This window comes from Venturia canescens, chromosome 7, assembly GCF_019457755.1.
Source record: "Venturia canescens isolate UGA chromosome 7, ASM1945775v1, whole genome shotgun sequence".
In the NCBI taxonomy this organism is placed as follows: Eukaryota; Metazoa; Arthropoda; class Insecta; order Hymenoptera; family Ichneumonidae; genus Venturia; species Venturia canescens.
The window spans coordinates 9,098,663-9,122,687 of NC_057427.1; the positions used below are offsets into that span (position 1 = coordinate 9,098,663).

At 43.0% G+C, this 24,025-nt stretch overlaps 1 protein-coding gene across 2 annotated transcripts in view; it reads right to left on the bottom strand.

Annotated features, from left to right (window-relative positions):
* DIP-beta (Dpr-interacting protein beta) overlaps positions 1-24,025 on the bottom strand; it is an 87,522-nt gene that overhangs the window by 39,268 nt on the left and 24,229 nt on the right. For both annotated transcript variants that reach the window (XM_043424819.1, XM_043424818.1), the window contains exon 2: positions 6,410-6,656. In XM_043424819.1, coding sequence (XP_043280754.1) covers positions 6,410-6,506 — 97 coding nt within the window. In that variant the 5' untranslated portion in view covers positions 6,507-6,656. The remainder of the gene's footprint in view (positions 1-6,409; positions 6,657-24,025) is intronic.

Sequence of the window (24,025 nt, forward strand, 5' to 3'; positions counted from 1 at the left end):
ACGAGTCTGCGGACAGTTGCGTTTTAGAAATTCGTAATGCTTTGAGAATACATTCAAAGTTTTTTCTTCGGGTTTATTCTGAAGAGGTTCTAAAATTCTTTCAAGCCACGGGGCGCCGCTTTTCTCAGATCCGCCATTATCAGCGGTTCGTCACAAGAGAATGCGGACAGGATATTTCTCTTCGGAATTTAAAAATCTGGCCGCTTATTCTCTTTCGAAAGTGGGTGCATGGGTTTTCATAGGCAGCGCAATAGCACGAGTGGAATATCGCTGTAGATATGAAATGTGACGCACTATTACTGTCCATGCAAGGCATCATGCACGAGCCCCACGCCGGTGAGAATCGAAACGATGGGCGCGTAACATCCATACATACATAGAGAGAAGAGTTTTCCGACGCAGGCGGCAAACCCGCGAGATAGCGATATAAAGTAAGGCGCGCTAGCGCGCGCGGGTGAAACAGTACTGCATTATTCAGAGCATGAATTATTGATGAGTCAAGGGTGTAAAATATGAACGACGCGCGCGAGTCGTTATCAACGAGTCGCAGAGGCTGGAGGAAGAGAAGGAAGAGAGGAGAATGAGAAGAAAGATGAGAAAGAAGAGGGCATCGCAGAGTCGTTTGCCTCGACACACGCTCCCTTGTGCTGTTACTTCGTGTGCCTGGCACGTTGTTCCTGTTTCGGTTCCTTCTTTTACCTCCGTATGAGTATGATCATCCGATGTGGAAGAACCAATGTGGTGGAGCGGAGACGCCGGCATATTGTGCTGGCATTTAATTTTTTTCTCTCGGTAAGGCTTTAAGGATATTTTCAAATGGAGTACTAGGATCGTTAAATTCCATAAAGTATCGTTGACAATGATGATTGTCTGAAGATGGTACCTTCGCAGTGCAATGCATTAGGAATGTGTTCGCTTTTTTCCCCCGTGGTACTTGGATATGCTTACATGATTTATGTAGTTTCTGTTTCCTTGGATACGTTCCATGGAAGAGCCCATAAAATCGGGAGGATCTTAAAAAAATCTATTCACCTACGAAGCTTACTTTACCGGAGAAGATATTTTTTCCTTCGGAGCTGCTGGGACTCCACGGGGGCTTTAAACGTTTGGCGTACCCGAGGGAAAACAATTTTTCTTAAATTCTCCTCGTTCATTCAATAATGTAATTAAGTTTTCAATGCCTCGTTGAGATGCGCTGCCTCCGGAAAGATCTCCTCTTGAGGGATGCTTAAGGAGTTCCGGGATTGCTTTTCGAGGATGGCATAAAGTAGAGAAAGAACGGGATCTTGAGGATCGTTATTTGACTAGGGAGTTTTTCTGCAGATTATTAAAGCTGCGTTTGTCGACGTTGCCTACTGAATGAGCTCTTATGCTCTTTCTAGTTTCCTCCTTTCTTCACCCCTTTCTTTTCGTCCTCGCTCTCCGTCTTTCGCTTTTCCCCTCTCCTTTCTTTGCTCGCTCAAGCTTGCCCACAGTATTCTAAGCCAGATATGCAGCGTGCCATGTGGAATTTATCCGGTAATGCACGAATACGTTCGCGCGCACATGTTGAAAGGATGCCGGTGCACAAAACCGTGTTCATCGTATTTGTCCTTCTTACACTATTCCGGTGTGTGACTACAACATTTCACCTCGGTCCGTGTCGGACTATTCCATTCGTTTTCTCCTGTGTTTCTTCACTGGTTTGCGCGAAGCATACCCAACGAATTGGCAAACTCCATCTTTGTGTTATTCCTCCTCCTCCTCCTCCTCTCTTTCCTTGTGTTTCTTGGCCTCTGCGCGATGTGACTAGAAATAGTTCTGTCTTTTTCTACATCGCTGCACCACACCACCGTCTTTAGTCGCTTCCGACGCTTTTCAGCCTTGTTTATAAGACTTCCGTTGAGCTGTCACACGTTTTTTTCGATGCCCTGCCATCGTATACACGCCACCCAACCAGGCTTGGACAACAAACAGCTGCACTCGGTTTGTATGTATAACTTTGTCTATAGCACACTCACGGCTCGTTTTTTCTTTCTTTCTTTCTTTCTTTTTTATTATTTTTCCTCCCCAATACGCTCTCTACCTTTCTTTCGCCCAGGTTTTTCTCACCCCATTCCATCCCTGTTTGACCTCTTCCTACCTTCTTCCTATCGCTTCGAACCTTTTACCTATCTTCCCTCGTATCTGTCCTCGGTGAGTGGATCTCGGGTGTACATTGCCTCCTTTCTCCATCCTTGCTGGGCATTCCAATCGAACAGTACCTACTATCACACACCACTGTTGCTACTACCACCACCATCGCTTTTATCACAACCGGTACCTTTGCTCTTTTCCTACAATTCCAACATCTCCTGAATGTGGTATGTCTCTGCTATCACAATTCGCTTTGACTTCTCAGCCCCTGTTTCTCTTCTCTCTTCTCTTTACTCGTTTTTTTCTACATTCTCCCTTTTCTTTCCTCCCTCGTGTTTACCTTCTGCCCAGCTCTTTTTTTTCGATCTCCGTCGGTGCCTCTGGATCTCCTTTTTTTCTTGTCCTACATTCCTCTCGGTCCTCTCGCAAAGCAATTCCACGATTCTTGTAGCAAACTCTCTATCTTCACGGGCTCGAATCATGCATTTGTACATCTTCTATTTTTATAGTTCTGTATTAAGCTTCCTGCTATTTTTCTGCTATCGATCGACCTTTATTCAGAGCCGTTATTCATCCAATCAAGTCGCAGACGTTGTTGAAGTCACTTCATCGAAACTCATCGAGCTTATCGAGCGTCGATGTTACTAAAACTGACATGAGTCCAATCAGTATCGAAGTGATCGAGTAACTTTGACACAGATCATATGGCCAGATTCCGATGAGCTTAGTACCCGAAATTATCAAATCGATTGGAGCAGCCACCTTTGATCGTCGAAAGGCAATTATCGAATGTATAACGGCGAATGTCATCCGAACACGGTGTTCTCCACCGAAATTGTAAAATATATGGGCTCTTGTCCCGATTGCTCATGAACTCTGTACCTTGATGCTCGATCCCGAATTTATGGAATCGCGGCCACTACGCCTGGTCCTACATACACGAAACACAATTGAGTTCTGGACCGTGATTATCGGATTATAGCCTCGGAGAACCGGTGACCCGTTTGTCAGGGGAGTGAAAGAGAGAGAGAGAGAGAGAGAGAGAGAGAGAGAGAGAGAGAGAGAGAGACACCAAACAAGAGCGAGAGTAAGAGAGTGTGTCGAGAGAATGGACGAAAATTCGAGGATACGTTGAACTCTGTAGCTGCCGATTAATCACATTTACCACTGGCCAGACTCGGCTAACCAATTTTATCGGGAAAAGTCGTTGTTTGTGGATAAAGCAGCAGTAGCAAAGAGAACAATCGCTTACGATACCACCGGGACCGCTGCGCGTGAACTGCTCGAACAATGCTTTACCCTCTCCTCCACAGACGAGCTGACTTTCGATATCTCGGCAACCCCGATTCCCACACCCATTTATTTACCTTCCAACCTTCTATCTACTCTAAACCATGTCCTGCCCACTTACATCCACCAAATCTTCACTCTCCTCTAAAGATAGTTCGACCAGTAACACTACAAGCAAACCTCGCAATATTCTTTTCACGACCCCAAACACTTGACACCAACAACAAATTTTTATTAAACGTACAGTAAAAAAACATGCCAATATATCTGGAAAAAATATCATGCCGCGTTACCGAACGTTCATTGGAGAATTACGAGTCTCGAACCGTGCGATCTCGAAGAATGCAGGCTCGAGACTAGCAGCGCTATTTCGTCGGCAAGGAAAGAACAAGCGGAAAAGATTCAGGCATCGGAGGGAGGCCAACTTCGGCCGTCCGATCTGTCATCCATTGGAATCAAGCTCCATCAAATTTAATTTCGATCCTTATCGCCCGGGGCCACACAAAGGGTCATCTGGGAAGCCCCGGTTGTCAAGAGTCAACCAGCTTCGATTTCGAATGAGAGTGTAATGAGCGCCAGAGTGAACGAGACATTTTTTAATTTGTTTTCCGTCAATCTACAGATTTACACGTTTGTATTGATTTTCATGGATAAATAATCACTCTTCGTTGTGTCACTTAAATTTGCCAGAAAAATATAAAAATCGCATAAACTCGCGGAAATTCTGCGATCCACATATTTTTATTCAACAATTTATACAGTCTGAAAATCCTTAAATGTTGGATGCGAACTGCCTCGGGCTTGGCATTAATTTTCCGGGAATCCGTGATGATAATGAACGCGAAGGCTTATGGAATATTTAAAGACTTGAAAAAATGCCACAAGCAGAACGCTCCTGGTAACAACGGCTTTTCAGGGGTTATCTTCGGTAACGCCATAAACTCATTAATCTCAGAGGGAAATATACTGGTACCTGGTTGGCGTGCGAGATGTAATAATGAGTTGTGATGCATTCTTAGAACCTCGACAAATTTCGCATGATAAGTGACCTGATAAGTGAAAATGTGGCCTGCTGTGAAAAAAATGCCTTAATCTTCAAGAACTTTATTTCTTCTCGCACGAAACACTATCCCAATAAGCCATGACTAGAAACAATATTGTGTTTACATAAAAGAAGAGTATTTGAAGCTCCTATTGAGTCGTCGGTTGAACTCCCTCGATTCGAGTAGGTACTGAGAATTGAAACTCCACAGTTCGATGTTCATGAGATAGGAAGAGGAATGTAGAAATAACATTATGGAATGCATACTTCTCAGAAGATGTTTTCCCTTTGTGTTGGAGCTAAACGAAATATACTTTACTTCGAGTATTACTGTAAAGACATTATTTTCAAAAGCATACAGGCTTATACTTCTTATGGAAAGAAGGGTGAAGGTGGTTCACCTCTATGAATGTATAAAATCATATCAGACCTGACATCGATGCTCGTAATACTTGTATTTCGGGGATAATATAAGGACTGCCACTAGCAATGTTCCAACAGAAAGCTCACTGTACCAGCAGTAACAATGGGACATTGGAATTAATTCGAATGACAAGTGCACTCGGTTCACCAAATAAACATCAGAAACAGAAGTTGACCGGCTGCCTGGCGCATCGTTTCCATTTACCAACCCAGTCTCGTTGAAAAGGCGTACTTTTCATTCTACATGTGACAGTGTACAGGGAAATCGATGCCAAAGTGATCTCGCTCTGATTATAGTCCTCTTCGAGTTCACGTCCGACTCGGTAGATACGTAAATCCGATGGGAAGGTAGTTGCATTCCCAAATCTATTTGCACGAGTCCCTTTTACCGAAGGTATCGATTTTGATGTTACAGGAGGTATGGGAGTTGCTTAGAATGTTTGTTGCTCCAAACGTTTTTTGTGATTCTCAATGAAGAGTGAGGAAAATACTTGGAAAAAGTAAAAGTACTTTGATCCTCGCAATTTTTTCATACTTTCCACTGCCACTTGAGCGCTTCCATACGAAACAATTCAAGTTGGTCATCGCTGTATGCACGTGCTGGGAAAAAATTGGAAAAAACCTGTCTCGGACTGCAGCAATAATGCACAAAATTGTGGGTTCAGAGGGATCGACTCGGCGAGCTCGAGCCAGGTGGATCGGACGTGGAATGTCCTGTATACAATGTGCACACACAGTATATTCACAATTATTTCTATATATGTACGTATATAAGTTCATTCCGTTCGCTGTTCCCGATTGGCAACGCATTTCTGGTCGAATCTGCAGGTGACGTGGGCGCTGTTACGGATACGCCAGGAGCCTAGACGAGAATGTTTTGGCTTATTGGTCGTCTCTGCAAAATCCCTCGCGATTTATATCGATTAATAAATTCCATTGATAATAAAAACAATTTTATTACGTCGAGGTTCCTCTTCGATGAAAGGGAACGCGACGTGACCGTGTCGGGTTCAGCCATATTTTTTTTCCCCAGAAATAGACGATTGCCATTCGATCGGCTTCTCAAATATCCGGGTGACAGTGATTTCGTTGTCAGCCTGATGAGCTCAGCGGCTCGGAATATTGATAATATCTTCTCAATACTTTACGCTCAAGTCCATGCTCGCAGTTACATGCTTTGGGAGTCTTGCAACAGCTCTAGGAGACGATTAGAGTTAAAAATTCAGAGGATAGAGGCTCTCATTGAATTTCCACTCGGATACACCGCCGATGAGATACTCAATAATTGCGAGGAGATAATTATGTGTATCGATCGAAAGCGGTGGAAGGGAAGAGCACGGTTCGCCCTTCAACCCCCCGCGCACGTCGATGCTCAGAGACGAAGATTTTTTCATGACTTTTTGATACTTCGTGTTTCGAGCTCAACTTTTAAGTCACATCGCGAGTGTGTATGTTATTGTAATACGTAAATGCATGTTTGTAGAAATTTCCGTGTTTACCAAAGCCGATAGTAGCATGCGCAAGCAAATATTGGCTCACCGATTGGCACGCTGACAATCGATAGGAGGGCGAGGGTACGATGGCAAAGCATAGTGCTGAACCGCGGCGAAAACCGCTTGCCCCTTGTGTGCTGCATCCGGCGTGCGGAAACACCGAGAAAGTAAGCTCTATCCACTTAAGGAACGCGTCATTCTGCGTCCCACCGTCTCCGTTGTTCTCCCTTTTTCTCCTTCGTCTGCCGCTGCACTTTTCGCGTCGTCGGTCTTTTCGACTGGTCCCCACATGCCTGTAATTAAATGAAATAAAAAGCGTTTGATTAGTTGTATTTTCCAGATAAATATGCATTCGATTAGTTTTTGAGTTATTTCATAACTCTGTTACGAGCTCTTTTTCCAGAGCTACAAGCAATCTCCTGACATTCCTTATCGATTACGAAAGAGAAATTGAATCAAGGAAGGAAAGTATCAAACGAATAACCGCGTCACACCGTAACCGAGGGACCTTAGTAACCTACGAAAAGTTCGTTTGGTGACGTCAACGAGAACAGGACAAAAGGGCGAGCGAGAAAGAGCAGGCGAGGACGACAGAAGTTACTTTCACCCGGAGAAGGACGCGAAGAAGTGCTGGATCCTCCTGCGAAATTGATTGCGGGACCAATCCTTTTTCCGGTGTCTGCCAGAGACAAAATAGATTACGAAGGGTGGGTCAGCTTAACAGTACCGCCATCTACATTCGCCCTTTCCCCCTTCCGTGTTAGTGACATCCCGCTCGTTTTCATCCCCGGTGTCGTACTCGGGCTACCGAACATCGCTCTCTTCTCGATATTCTACCATACTTCGATCTCTTCTTCCGATTTTACCTCGAGTTGTTCAAACCCTTGGCCAAGAATTCGCGATTGGGGTGAACTGAGGAAGGTCCCTTGCCGCTATTTTAGTTCGTCTTTATATATATGTCTGTATATGGCACCGTAAGAATCGGGGAGTGAAGCAGGAAGAATATGGTAACGCAGGGATGGTAAAGGTTGCTCGAAACTTAAAGCCCTATATTTGTTTATATACATATATTTCGCGGAACAAGGAGCACAGGAAGTCTTGGGCTCGACAATGTCCCCTGCTGTCGATATCCTGACGTGACGCCTGCATTTTTTGCGCTTACTCCATTAACATCTCATTATGAACACTTCGCTGCCTCGTCGTCGTCGTCGTCGTTGTCGTCGTCGTCGTCGTCGTCGTCGTCGTTCTCAGCCTCGTCCTCTTTTTAGTCTTTCTTCGTCGACATTCGCGCTCGAGGCGAGCCAGCCTTTCCAACCCCACTAGCCCTTCCAACTCATCCATCTACCCTGTTTTCTTTCTCTCGTTCTTTCTCCCTCCCCTTCTCTCTCTCTCTCTCTCTCTCTCTTCCTTGCTCCCGTCCCTATTTCTTCTCCAACCGACAATATACAACAAGTCCAAACTTCCATTAAAATGTCTTGGTATACCGTCAGAAGCCACCAGACCTGACTCTCCCCTCCCCCTCACGTTCCTTCTCCCTTGCTCGCTTCTCCATTCTTCTCGTGTATGTATATTGTAAATATATTCCTTAGCATGAAAACGACAGAAATGAAATATCTTCGCTGCATATATTTTCTCGTACTCACACTCACTTTTCTCCCTACGAATGAACCGCCCTTCGATATATCCAATCCTTTCCGAGCTCATCCGCTCCCACGGATACTCTTGTTAGCTATACACTAGCCTGAATCATATCCGCCCAATTATCATCGTACTCTTTTCCGGAATAACATTGTTATCCTTTTCCTGGAATAATTTGCTGACACCTTCGGAAGGAAATGAAAAGGGGATGTCACTAATGGCATGGTTAATAAAATAGCGATGATGAAATTTTCCCTCATTTTTCATCGTTATGAAATTATAAATCTTGTGAGATAATATTCATTTTGTGCCGTATTTTCGGTGGTGATGCTCTTGAGGAATATTGAAATGAAAATAAAATGAAGCGTATAAAGCTCGAGTATGAATACGTTTTTTCTGAACAGATTTTGTAGATCATTCCGAAAAATACACGCACAAATCCTACTGAAATATTCATATTTTTCGATAGATTGAAGATCCAAATACGCAGAGAGGTACCGAGCACAGAGCTCAATGCACAACGTTTGCAGAAATTCATTGAAATGTTATTTCCGTTTTGTGAAAGGAAGGAGACAAGGAATGAAAAGATGCTGCTATACATTCCGAGAGCTGAGTTGTCTTTCGAAAGAGTACGGGAAAATGGAGGATTCTCATCTTGGAACAAAGGACGCGAGAAAAGGGGAAACAAAGTATGTAAGTTAAAAACCCTTTCGGAAAGTTTGACTATCGAATCGAGTTCGAGAAGCGGGAAATGCCATAAGTTTAGTCACACTCAACCTACACGAGATTGTACAAAACCATTTCTTTCTTTTTAAACACTTTTTGCATTTATCCTTAATCTTTTTCAACCCTGGATTTAGAAGATATACCGAGTGACAATTCCCATTTTATGGATCTTTTAACATGTTTTTGTTTTGTTTTTTTTTTGTTTTTTTTTACTTTCTTATTACTCTACGGATTCCGCTCCAATAATTTTCATTCTGTGCTTGCTCAATTGAGGGGAGTCTTTAAATGAGAGTACTACCTTTTCCCTGCTAGAGCGATACGTACGTCATTAACGTACTACTTGAGGAATTACGAGGAGGAAAAAAGCTGTAAGTTCAAACTTGTAAATTGCTTTCTCCAAGTTACAGGCGATACTGAAAACTCGACCGAAGAAACGCCCTCTACAACCAACTTCCCCAATTTTGAATCCCTCGCGGACGAAACTTTGAACGTTCTATAAGATTTCGGTGAAAGAATTTGCAGATTTAAACTTACAGCATTTCCCTTTTTCTTCGCTTCTACAGAGTTCCATCTTTTCTCTTGTTTCATGATCGATAAAATCCGTGGAATCTAAAGTGAATACCGAATTTTTTACTTCCGCATGGTATCATCGATTCCACCTTATTAATTTAACAGATTTTCTCGATACTCGATCGAAAATATAATTCAGTTAATACTTTTTCATAATGCGAATATTACAGAAAGTTTTGAACGGAAAAAAGTTTTTATTCTGCGTTTCTGCTAAGATTGTTATTATCGTTCATTCAATTTGGTTAATTTATTGTTAGTAGATTTTTATTTTCACCTCGCGAATCCTTCAGCTATGAATTTATAAAATTTCTCGATTTTCCAAATGAATTTTCCTTGGCAAATGCATTCATGGGTTTTCATAGCAACAACGATATTCTCGGAAATACTTTTGCATGGTTCTCAATGGATACGAAAGTGCTCATTTCCTCCGTCTTTCTCCTTCGCTACTTCAATTTTCTCGCTTTATCTTGCCCCAATTGTTCCCTCTTTTTTCGCTCAGCCTCCACTTGACTGAGCCACGATACTACGGATACTTTGCGTGAACGACCGGCGCCGAGGAGTCAATATAAAAAGTGAATTTGTAGTCACATGGATAACGGTAAATGGGAAACGTGCTAGCGGCGGAGTTTTTCGCGCCCCGGAAGAGTGAACGGCGTGAAACACCTGCGCAAATTGAATGGCCCGATGCACGTCACTTGGCATGTCTCTCTCACTCTCCTGTTTTTACTTTTTTCCCTATATAAATATACGTCCGTGTAGCCTCTAAACAAACTTCCATTGACTGGAAAAATCGAAACTTTTTATTGTACAATTGAAAAAATATCAGCTCGAAAGACTGCTACGTACATTAATTTCTGTAAATGAGCTTTTCTCCAATTTTCGATTCACCTTTTCCAATATTTCCGTTCAAGATTTTTTACGTCTCCTTTAATCCAATAATCAAATGTAGTTCAGAGGGATTCGGACCAGAGCATGGCTTATGAGCCCAGAAAAACGTCAGTAGCGGTAGACCATTCGATTAATGCAGATTTTATGGTGGCAGATTCTCTCTGGACTTTTCAAGAGATTCGTCAAGAATTCACTTTTAGTAGATTCCATTTACGTTTATTATAATTTTTTTTTTGAAATTACAGTGATTTATCGAATCAATCAACAAATTTATTTGCTGCTGTACCGAAAGTTCTATGCTGAAGTAGCTGAATTTGGTACTTACTTGACTGACTTTTTTTGTGGCCCATACCTCATTCTCTTGCTAATTTTTTTTCATTCAGCGTGACATTTTTTCTGCTACTGTAAATATATTTTTGAACGAAAAAAGTATTAATTCTTCTCAGTAATGTCATCGGAGTATTTGCAACTGACGAATATTGCTTTTCCGTATTCGTGGGTTATGTTTCTGCTGTGAGAGAAACACCATAATACGAGAGATGGTTTTGTGCCTGAAGCAGTTAAGATCTCGGTTGCAATAAACTCTCTTTGACTGCCTCCGTAGTGGTACACCGCAGAATTATCGGTTTCAACGCTTGCGACGTTTCCTCGCTCGTGGGAGCAGTGTTTCCGAGTGTTTGATAATGTTCAACATGTGAACATGTCACCTTAGTCCGTATGCATGCACTTGTGATCGGGCTGCGTTGAAGACCCGAATGAAAAGATAATTTCATTGTTTTTTGAAGTTCAAACACTCGCTAGACTCAAAGAAATAGGAAAACAGCCCAACGTTGTTTTGAGGAATGAATAAAACGCAAAATAACTTATGAGAAATCCCCAGCTCGTTACCGCGTTTCTTCCATAAATAAATTCCACTCAAAGGGGAAGGGAAAGGGAGGAAAGGTGTAAATTAGCTTGTACATCGTTCTCCAACACTTTTTTCAAGCCCCCAAATGTTTCTCGCAAGAAATTGAAACGGTGCGAAAACTACGTGGTCATGACGGAAAATTTGTGATGGGCGAAAATTATGAGGAAGCGATTTGTAAATTAAAATTAGCACGTTGGCATCAATCAGCCCAACTGGAGGGCTGCTTGACGCACCCTCTCGAAAAGTACCGGAGTGCTAATGAGCCAGCGATCTTCGATGTCCAGATGAGGTGCGGAGTTTTTATGGAGAGTTTTCGTCGAGAGTGCCAAAGGGTCTGAGATTCCAGCCCCGGAATACTGATTCTCGTTACATATCACAGTGCCTGAAAATTGTGATTGCTAAATCGTTACAAGATTTACGTACGCATGACACGTAACGAGGATTCGCGATAATTAAAATAGTTCCATTCAAAGTTACGTCGTTCTTATTCGTTCCACGTTAGTAGGCAACACCGCCGCAAAGTTGAAGTTGCGTGCCTCGCGGTATAACATTAATTGATTGAACCAATTATAAACCATTCTGTTTCATAATGTCAAATAAAACGGTTGAAGGAGCTTGTGGAATTTGAATAAACTTCGGAGAGGTTGCTCATCGATGCTCATTATAAATAAACGTATATGGAAACTCGGTGACAATTTAATTGCTGAATTTTATTCAGTAACGAAATTTACTACTCATTTTCTCTCAGTTATTTTTATCGTGCTACTGATTCTACGTGCTTCCTGTATATTACGTGCAAACGATTAAACGAACATCATGATATTCACACGGAGAAAACGGATTCGTTTTTGTATAGTGTGGAATATATTATATTAAAAGATTTTTAAAAGTATTTAAGCACCGATTACAACAGTATTTTTTGAATTTTGCTATTTTTCTTCCCTTAAATTCTAAACAGCTTTATGTGGATAGCAATAAGTGATGCACGTGAGAACTATATTTCGTTTTGTTTTCGAGTGTTATTCATCGTGTCAGACTAGCACTTACTTAAAAGTGGAAATGTATTGTAAACCACAAATTTGGACTGTCAACACAGTAAATTCGATGATAAATACACGAATATCCACAGTTTTTTTTCAGGGTTACCCGAGCATGCTGTAAGCTTGTATGTTATTTTATTAAACAAAAATTATTGAAATCAGAACAAATAATATTATTTTACATTTTATACATATCATCCGAAGATATTTCTTTTTGAAAGTATGGTCGATATACAATTTGCGAGCGGGAGTAAGTCGAGAGGTATAATTAGTTACAATAAATTGACTTATCTCGTGAATGGGCGTCTAGATTCGTTATATGGGCGTCTAGATTCGTGGTGTCGCTCCGGGACCCCGATGTCCTTCCGATATGATAGAAATAAAAATACAATAAATTCCCAAAAATCGAGAATGGCCAGTCCGGGGTTTGATTGAGTTGTTCAATTTGAAGTTGATCGGTTGACGGTCCCGGCACGAGTAATTACGAATTATCGGCGAAGAATAATCGGCGAGGAATCTTTCGAATACCCACCGAAAGTGGGGATTTGTACATTGGAGAGGAGATTTGGAGCAGCGAATATTTCGATCATTATCAACTGAATTGATATCCTCCATGATGTTAAAATCTCACAATCCTTTACGACATAAACATTTGAAGTGTCTGAAAACATTTTTGACTATGCTTATAGAGAAAAAGACTTTTGAGTCTTTTGAAGTATTGGTCTTTTTACTATGGTAGATAGAACAATTCTTATGTCTGCTCTTGGAATTAATGCTGCAATCCAGTGCGTATATATTGTCCCCGAGATACTATATTCCTAGTACTTTCCTCTAGAATTTTCGGCCTCGCGTTCTCCGTGCATGTGTAACAAAGCGATGGCTCATGAAGACGTTTTTTTCTAGCTTTCTTCGATATTTTAGGAGAACACTTGGAGAATTGTTAAATAGAAAGTCTGTACATTTCTTCTCTTATCTCATCTTCCTCGTTCTATCTCCGCTCACCAGGTTTCCTCTTGTCTGTACTCGATCTTAGCTCTCGACGTAGAAGCACGCGAGCTAATGCGACGCGCTCCATTAAAGTCGAGTCCTCTCGGTCTCTCCTCCGCCTCCTCGACATAGCTGAACATTGCTAATTACCACGTGCACACCGGTTAAGCGCGTGCTCAACCCCTTGGTGTGTTGCTTTCGATCCCTTTCCACACGACCAAAAGCTTGGCATCACGAGCTCACTGTGCTCTCATTACATGCCAGAGGCTACCGGTAAGCCTCGACGTTCCGTGGCCTGTAAAGAGCGGGCTTTAATAACAATAAATTGCATTGTTACGCTACTTCATTAACCGGAACTATCAGCGACTTTGAATCGTTTGAACACGCGGCTCCGGTGATCTTCGTTTTTTGCTTATACGCGCTCGTACAAAATCTTGTTACGTAAGCAAAAAGTTTGTAATAGTGAGGTACGCTGAGGATAATTTATTACAATTTTATTCAATATGCTTTAATGATTTTTTTCATCGAATACGACGAGATTGGGAGCTGTGGAATTGAAATAAAAACGCTGTAATCAATGATAACGATGGTCGTGTCTTTCGATCCTCGAATCTTTGGGAAATTTAATTACGGCAGGTCCTCGCCCAAAGTGAGGAGACAAACTCTAGCAATATTTCGGAGCTGATATCCGAAGAAAGTGGAAGAAGAAAAGGTAAAATGGAGGAAAAAAGAATGAAGAATTGTATGGAATTTGAAAAGTTTATTTCCAATTCCACTTGTCAATTGAACGGGGAATTTTGCAGGGTCGTTCCTGAGATTGGTAAAACGCTGAGTCAGCTAAACATTCCAGACTCCAAATGGTCTCTCCTCTCTCGCACGCGCGCACGGCCGCGATTCCCATGTTCGCCAATGCCAACGGCCGGGAGGGTCGACGCAATCGACATGACGTCTCACCTTTTTCCCCTTCTCGTTCGAGGTTTCTTTTCTCTTCGGCGGATTCCTCATTCTCAGTCGCTCGTTTTCTCTTATTCCCTCGTTCTTTTTCTCATTTCCATCCCTCTCTCTGTCTCTCTCAATCCTAACGAGCAATTAGGCTCACCGAGCAGACAGACGTTGCATTAGACAGTTTAAAAGTTCGAGGGTATCGTGGCCGATGTTCAAATTCCCCCTTGAATCTACTTTCGCCCTCTCTCCAAACACGGGGCCCCCGTGCAGTCTCATTCAAGTTAAGTTTTTCCCAAGAATTTGCATTCCTCTCCCCTGCAAGAAAGTTCGTACCTCGATGAGTCGCGAGTGGAAAAATAGCGAGACCGAGAGCTCCGCGAGGGCGTTAGTGACATTGGAAAAAAATGGTGCACTCGACGGAGGAAAAAACGAGAAGAAAAAGCTCGCCGTTATACGCCTCATTTATAAAATATATACGGAATATTAATGGCGAGATTGACAAACGTAAAAAAAACCTGATGCGATCTGGAAGCAAGATGATGGGCGATGTCCAATGCTGAAAATCGCCGTCGGAGTGTCCACGTTACACAACTCAGATGTCGTTTTACCGACTCCTGACGATTTCCGTGTCGCCGGAAATTCCTGACACCGGCCCCAGGCTATAGACATTCACTGGTGTTCCCGTGTTCGCGAAACTGTCCGCTTTTCCTACTCAGCCTGTCCAGCACCTGCTATAAGCACCAGAAAGTGGTAATCGAAAAAATGTCAGGTAGGTTAAATTGACATATTTTCTGGACGCTCGACGGCGCCCCTTTTTCACCTGTCTTCGAGGTGTCTCGGTACGTACGTAGCTGGACATGATCATGGCTATTTTATCAATGTTACACGTCTACTTTTTTCTCTGTTGATTTCGGGGTGTCACGTTGCCAGCTTTTATTAACTTATTCAAGAAACTTTGAATGGACTTTCAGGAATTCGTTCTTCGTATATCTTTACCGTTTCTTGTTTCTATAATTTTTATTCAATTTTCGTTTTCCGGAGGGAGATTACCAGGTGAATGGCAGTTGAAACAAAATTGCTCTCCTTATGTCAGTTAAAAAGCATTTCGCAGGAAATTGGCTCTCATTTTCACCAGAGCCACTGCATACTTCGTGCTCGTTTTCACTCGTGCTTCACTATTTTAATCGAGATACAATAATTGTGATTTTTCTCCAGAAAATGTCAGACGGATTTGCATCACAGTTTCCACAGTCGAGCTAAAATTTCCGATTCCTGTTAACATTTCCGAGTGAGGTTTAATTCCAGTTTTTTTTTGCTTTATCATGCCTACTTATGCATTGAAAAATAAAACAGAAACCTCACGATTACGATTCAATAAATGTCTCGAATAAGCTCACTTATTTCAACATATCTCACGATCGTTACACTTTGAGAGACCGAATAATTCGGACCCCCTGTATCCTCAGTCAGGGAAGGCCTTTGAAGTATTTTTTATTCCCTAAATCTGTGCCTTTTACGATAGCAGATTTTATGGACTCGAGTGAACAAGAGTGCGGAGCATGACACGATTTACTCCTGTTGAAGGTGTCCACGGACTAAAAATGGCACTTTTTGATAGCAAGAATACCAAGGCAATACTAAGTCGGTCTGGTTTCAAGTATGTATTGTAATAACTGACGCTTACAGTATAAGTGTCAGGTATGGTAGTAAATAGGAGGGTCAGAGGATAGCTGGAAAGGGGCTGGTACGTTGGTACATAGAGATGCGAAACGCGTTACGTGCGTACACTGCATAATAGAGTGCAGCGTGCTCGGGCTACGGGAGAAGCACCGAAATGGGTTGGGTAAGTTGGGGGTGGTGAGGGGTTGAAAGAGAAGAGACAGAGCCCTCGGGAACGGCATCTCCCACGGTTCAGAACTGCATCATGTGTGTGTGTGTGTGTGTGTGTGTGTGTTGTATCTACAGATTTGAAAATGGTACATAGGTTCAGTGGTATGTAGGCGTCGCACGGCTATAGAACGTGACGAGAGGGTAACCAACCCTTCCGTGCACATCCTTGCTCTTGCCTCTTTCGCCTTATCATACATTGGGCCTTTCTTCTTCCGTTGTTAATGCTCTCACATCGTCTTTCTCTCCCTCATCCTTATCCGCACCACCTTAAACTACTTCCATCGAGATATAGTTAGCCGAAACGCGATATTTCTCTCTTGGCACATTTAGCCACTGAAAGTTCATGCAAACTGGGATCTCCTCGTTTCCTCTGTTTCTCGGAGCTCGCCGCTTGTCAATGAAATAATTGACTCCCCCGGCGGCGTTGAAAGTTTCGCACATCCACTCTCCGCACCGAAGCCGCATGTGTATCTAATCATTCGCGGTTCGGTGTGTCTCTTCGCACTCGGCACTTCATCCACAGACTTTTCGTGGGGGCTCATAAACTACGAGGAATCGTGAGACGGTTTAAACAAACTTTCATCACGGATTTTCGGTTCTGCACTGCGGATTAGTGGCTCTGACATTCTCCTCGCGAGATATTTATTCACTCAGTTGAGTTGATTTGAATCATTTGAAAAATCTTGTCGATCCTGACTTTCTTGGAATGTTATAAAGCCCCGAAAAGCTTGACTGCGCGATATTGACATTTTCGTATTGGATCCGATGCTATACTCGCTGCCGTCTTACATCGCCATTATTCGAACCGCGAAAATGCCATTCTTCTTAGCCCGATTAAACGCGGTTACGTGTGGGTCAGAAAGTTTCTCCACAGACACAGCCGACGTTCGCTCGAAAATTGATGAACGCATCTTCCGCCATTCTGACCACACTCGAACCTCCGAGAGTCTTGTGAGCTTTTGGTATCTTCTCGATTCGTGGAAATTGATCGCGAGGCGATGCTCGAGGAGGGAAGGCGTTTGGCTATCTCTGTGTATAAAGAACGCTTCAGGTACTTCAAATCAATAGCTCCATAGCGAGGGTTCCGTCGAGCGTGCGGCATTTCAAAGAGGCTCTGAGTACACGATTGCCGCAGAGAGAAGCGGAGAGAGCGGGATAAAGCTCCGCTGCGAACATGCGCGCCAAGAAAGAAGATTGAGGGACTTTTGCCTCTGTGACATTCCAGTTCGGTCCGTACCGTTGGTCCAGCTAGCACTGTCGATAAAGGATGGAAGAGAGATGGAACGCGGTGGGAAAGTGATTGAAGAAAAAATCAACCAAAAGCAAATGGTCTCGCCCGAAAAGTCATCTAAAAAGGGCACGGGCTCGGGCTCCAGGGGAATATCGAAGTACGAGGAAGTTGTGTTAAATTCTTTGGAATACGGAGCTTGACGGAAATCAAAGAACAAAGCGTCCGATCGAAAGATACACTGAGACCTTGGCCGCGGGGGAGAAAGGCCGGAAACATCGTACGCGAGCGAATCCATTTTATTTTCAATTCACGCTTCTGACACTTCACGAATTGTGAGTAGAGAATAAAACTAAGAAAACAAGTGGTCTCTTCAGGCTCGCCGCTTTTTCAAAGCGATCCAAGACCCTCGAAAATGGAAAGGTACGTTTGATCGTCATGTTGCACCACACATGCGGCGCTCCCGGATACAAGCGCCGATACGCCACGTGGCGGTGCAACCAGCAGGCGAGGCCTTTTATTCCTCGCCCCTCATCGCGTTTCCCTGTCATTTCAAGGTTCCAGCCTTGGTTAGATAATTTCCAGCCGAACTTGATCTTTTCAATGGGATCGTTTCACAAAGCAGCCAATCGCGGAGCGGCGTCCGGACCAACTTAAAAGTAAAAAAAATCACTCCAATATCGCCATTTTTTGTTTCATCCTCTCTGACATTGCCCTGATAAGTAGTGCCAGGACGAGAAAAGTCTGCGACAAGCTGGAATGCAGAAAAATCGCAAGATCTCGTTACAAGAATGCGGTAGACGTCGGATCTAGGTGTCGATAGTTCGAGTCGGTTCTGGTACGTGAACGAGAATCGAAGAACCGCCTGCGGAGTAACGGCATCGAAACTGACGATGCTACTTGCAAGGTTAGTAGAATCCCGACGGCCCGAGCGAGAAATCTTCTCGCTCTTTCCAGCAGCACGATAGAACGAGATGTACTCGGGTCTCTCGGTATATAGCCGAGCCGTTGCATGTAAGAGGGGTGGTTTGAAGGCGGACCACGTATTCCTCCGGGAATGGGGTATAGCTGCGAAAGAGGATGGTATAGCAGGAGGATTCGAAGCATCGCAGCGGTCAGCAGAATCAAAATGCTTAGAACCCCATATAACGGCCACTCAACCAAGTTCGAACTACCTCTCGTTGCACCTTGCGCTATGCTGAAGGAACAAGAACCAAAGAGACACAGAAAACACACACACACACACACAGACTGTGCTGAGAGAAAGACAGCAATCTGAGTATCGAACGTGGTCCAAATGTTTGTTAGGAGAAGACCAGTATCGGGTTCGTAAGCTTTGCTCCAACTTACCTGTATCTCATCCACTATTCATGCAACTGTATCAACCCGTTAGCCGAGACATTTTATGCGCAATCTTCGTGCTTCTCTGACACGCTCCATCATTTCATTTGAGAGGGCTCTTCTCGGATTTAAATAGGATTTTATGTGAGTTTGACCTCTTACAGGAATGATTTCGATGCTACAGAATTTAAGGCTTCCAGATGGATACCGGAACAACGAATGGCAATACGCGGTAACACGAATCCGATTGATGGCATGCCGGAATATTGTACACCATCCAATCAGAAGCTTCGAACTTTCGTAGCGTTGAAAACATTCCTCGAACGCGATAACACAATGTCAATTGACAATATGCTGAAATTTAATGTTAATGACGATGGTCGTGAAAACCTCAAAACAAGAATTTTTAAAGTGATCCACTCAATGGTTGGAATTCGGGCCGAAAACCCGAAGTTATGCTGCTGGTTTTTTCTAACGTCGTAGAAACCTTTGAGGGCTCCCGATCAGAGGTGGAGTCTGTTGATTAATCAACACTCGCAGCATTATCGACTTCATGTTGCATCTATTATGGAACGTGAATAAAGAGTATTCAAATAGGTTTATGCTAAAACAAGCCTGTGGCTGTGCAAGGGGAAAATAGAGCTTCGATAGAAAGTTGGTCCAGCAGCGCAGCAGTTGCAAAAGATGAGAGGAGGAGAGAAATCGTGTTCGGGATACCATATCAAAAAGTAAGGAACCTTCAAAAGCCACGCGATACAGCGATGCTCACTCTCACCAACCATCGAGCATACTCAATTTAATTAGGAACGTTGGTTCTGGAGTTCCGTGTCCCAGAAGCTGATGCTACATGCATACATACGGTTTCGACTACGTAGAGATACATAGTCTCCCATATCGTTAGTAATTAACTCGTTACGTAGCAAGTAGCGCGTTGAACTGATTTCGAGTTGAATTTTAGGACGTTCTGCGATGCACCGTTAATTTTTGGATCGATTACTCGTTGTTATTCTACGACTTCCTGTTGGCTAGATTGGCAATGGAAGCAGCCTGGAATCAGCTTTCCAGCGGGAGTTCAATATCTGTTTTTTTTCTTTTTCATAAATATTGAATTTTTAAAAAAGCTAGAAACGTAAAAATGCATGAAAGTATACAAAGAATATCTGAACAATGGATTATTTGTCATGAAACTACTATATGAAGTTACGAGGAGGATTCGGTGACCCAGAATTTTTCAACGCATTTCTCGAGGACGATGTTATGACAATCGTCAAGTGGCTCTGCACTCTGGTATTCGTATATGGCATCTCACAATATTCTTCCGCCCAAGGGTTCGAGCAGGTTGAGCCTTGAGGCCGGAAAATAGCAATAAAGTGCGAGCTTTTCGTTTACGAGCGAGTCTTCACATTCAACAGCAACCGGCGGATATTCAACGACATATCCGCACAGCGAGGGGAATGTCGTGTGAAATTCTACGCCCCAGCGGGATTCTTCGGACTAGCTGATCCGTCGTATCTTTGTTTAATACCGTAGACGTTCAAAAGACACATGTATCGTTTGATATGCAGTATATTTCCGATCCTCCTTCCTGGTAATATTGAATTTAGTACGAGGAAAGATAAGATGAGGTTGTTCCAAGTCTGTGTGTTGTTGCCATAGGGAACACCCAATGGAAATGAAACTCTACGGGGCTCGATACCCGGAGTTTCTTATGACGGAGCTCCAGTCAAAGGTTAATCTTTTTTTCTCTTGCAGAAAGGACGAAATATGAGTGAGGACGATGTTGGCAGATGGATCGAAACGTAGTTGAGTGATGGGCGATTTCAATATCACGTTATTTAAAGTCATTCAAATTCCACATGAATCCAATAATTCATGGTGCGAAAGAACGAGCTTCTATATACGGAGACTGTCCAATTACGGTGCCTAAAGAAATTAGCACGAGGCATTTGTGCACCGAGTACAGCATCGCTGATAGTGAAACCGATTCGTGTTAAATGTTCCATCTCAAAGTGAAATTCAGGACTGCAATGTATTACTGCCACTATGAATAGTAATTTGTATGCGAATTTAACGAAATGATTATCGACGCGATGACGTGCCTGCTGCATCTAAGAGTCGCTACACCAGCAAGAACTAGCCCCCACAGGCTGCGTGATTCGTGACGTAGTCATGCGAGGTTCTGATACACACAGGCGGAAGGGTGGCGTTGTCGGGGTGGCTAGCCAGCGCATTACGAAGGCTTCCAATGTGCAGCACGCCCAGTCAGGATCGAAAGCTCAAACCTTTGAGTGTAATAACTGCGTTTGTACGTGGAAGGGTCAGGGAGCGAGCCGGACCGCTTTGATGTTGATGTATTAGCCCTCCTGGAGCAGACTTTACCAAGCACCGAGCAACAAACCAGCCAGCCAGCCTCCGTGGATATGTAGACGTATCTGCACTACATACAAACTGACCACTGGATGTACACGTGCAAGTGCACAAACCAAATGTATATAACACATTCGTTGCTACACGTATAGCGTGTCTATAACACAAAGTGTGTTGAGTATTACTGCAACACACAAACCTTCTCCGGTTGCCATCGACTCGTGCTTCATCCTCACCACCATTCCATTCGCCCATCCGACTCGGAATAGCTTCACCGGACCATCCCCATTGCTGTACCGGCCGCAAATCCCGAGATTTACTTTGCACATTCATAGGAAGCTGCAGCGGACTGCAAGGGGCAGCCTGCTCTCTCTCTCTCTCTCTCTCTCTCTGGCTAATCCTCTATCGGATATTGTGGAACACGAGTTTCTTATCGGGGGCAAAAATGACTTTATGATTGAGTGAAACGTGAATTTGTTGAACTCCTGCATCACTTGTGGCTCTCATAATAATTTGCATCATGCTATGACATTGCAACAAATAAATTTGGAGGATTTCCAATGGCTCCTGTTCAGTTTGACACAGAGGAAGAGCGGTGGAGTGCGGAGCGTCCGGAAAGTTGTTCCACTCTAAAGCCAAGCAAGAAAATTAGCTCGCAGGATGCTATTAATTCAGTGCATAACCGCACAATATACATCACAATTCCAGTGTACTTGCAGTGGTTTGTACAGATAATGGAATATAAACTGCTGAGAGACAAGGTCAAATTATGTGGTTGGCAATGTGGGAGCAGACTGTCATCTCTGCCACCCAAACTCCAGCGCACATCGAATATAAGCGATATATCTTATCGTCTCTGTTTCCGAGGCTGTGCGATCGACTGCGAAAATTACAGGCTAGTAACTGGCAACTTGGCGATACAAAAGCAATCATGCGGGAATGAACTTCGATCGATTCGTCGGAGACAAAGACTGTCCACAAGGAGACATATTTTGTGGCGGGTCGCTTCCGTCTCACGTGACCTACATTTGATAGCGAACATTTTCACTGCTCAAAATGTTCGCGATGCTGGAACACAGCGAAAAGACTTTTTGGATCAACAGAACCGATGCAAGGAAATCGTCCTTTATTCGATTCATTATGTGCATGAAAATGAGATGTCTTGAATATCAGAGATTCTCATTACCAGCATCCGTGATATTCAGCAGAATTTGAGTGCCGTGTCCTTTCATTAAATATTCTGGAACTTCAATTAATTCTTCCACTTCAACTTCGTAAGTTCCTCTAACTCGGTTTGCTATTAAAATATATTTATAGCTACTCAGTGACAAAACTTATTTTGCACTTTAAAATCGAATTAACTAATTATTTGAATACAACGACAAACGCTACAATCACTTTCAGCGTAGACGTGAAACAGAATCTCTTAAAGTGCTTCCATACAAGTGCAAAACCAAAGCGGATAAATAGCGCCGCTGTCATAAAAACTCATTGCAGAGGCTTTGTCATTCGTACATCGAAGAAAGAAAAATTGGTGGAGGACACGATATATAGTTGAACGAGCTTTGCACACCGCCATCCGTGGCGAAGTTGTTTAAATAAAAGTCCTAAAAGTATCGTGACATAAACCCGGAGAAGGACGTTTAAAAATGATTTCATGGCAAACGGTTGAGCTATAGATCTCGACTGTCGCTGCAGAATAGAGGGAAGTGTATTGGTGTTGGCGCTGTTCTGAGGAAGGGTGGGAGGGTTGTAGCGTCGAGGGTGGGAGGCAACTTGTTGCACATCCTCGTCCTCGACGTCGTCGTCGTCGTCGTCGTCGTCGTCGTTTGTGACACACAATCGCCTTCATTGTCCTTTCTATGTTTCTGTGTACCTTGATGTCCCTTGGAGCAAGATTAAGAGCTTTTTGTACAATAATGGCACTCTTTATACTCGATGAAGTGACTCATTTTTATATCAATCTATCGAATCGTTTTATTCCATTCCAGTATATTAGACGGTGATAAATGTAAAGGTAATTGTACTTTAAACCACCGACATTTGATCCCTTCGATAATGTTTCAATAAAAATGAAAACACTTTTCATGACAATGTTAAATACCGAAAGAGTCAAAGTTTAGTTAAATCGAAAAAAAACACGAAGATTCATTGATTATTGTTTACAGATACGGTTGCGATGAAATTCCTATACTTTGCCGAGCTCTCAGTCAGCATCGTTCCCATAATTTGAAGGTATTTGATATTGTGTAATCAGCTCCTGGATCCTCATGCTGATATTTCGTCGAATAATTTCTCGATATTGCAAGATCTCCGATGGCAGTTGCTCGTTTGTATATTAAATTTCTCTCCGCTTCCGACATACCAAGGGAATACTCGAAAGTACATTGGATCGTAATATAAAATGTATTATTTCGCAAGAACAATTCCCGGAATTTTTCAGTTCGCATTAAAAGTGCGACGATGAGGTTTCGAGTGGTTGAACTTTATTTTACTGTTATTTTCATCATGCAATTAAATCGTGGTAACGGCTCGTGCTTGCACAAATTTTGAAAAATGTACAGAGGCCAATTAAAGTTCATAGCGTATAAGGACGAAAAAAGGATGGCGCGCGAGGGTTTGAAGAGCTTCTTTGGAAGAGGTTGCGATGCTCCTGATTTCGCCAAGGCTCTTGGTGCGAAACTGTCCGCTCGCGAATTCAGTCTAAGGTGAGCAAACATTAGCGTTAAACGTAGAGGCAAGCCTGCCCGGTTGTGTCTCACTGATTACTGAAGCTCGCATATACTTCCAGTGACAAGATGTACACGCGATGTACCAAGAGCTAACCATGTATTCTCGCTGTTTGACTTGCCACGGAACCAAATCAGAGCAAAGATATCACCAGCCTCGTCTCTTTTGAGCCTGGTTCAAACACCCAAAAACGAATATTTGGTCGATCTTTAACATGCAAGTCCCTCGCTCCTTTTCTTTTTCATTTTATCCGACAAAATATTTCGATAATAATTAGCTTCGTACTTGGATGCATTCATGACTCGAAGTTGGGTACTTGGATTATCCTGACTTGAAATAATCTCGCTTCTGATGACTTAAGGTTGTTGCTAAATCTTTTTAGGGGGTGGAGGAGAGACGAAGCTC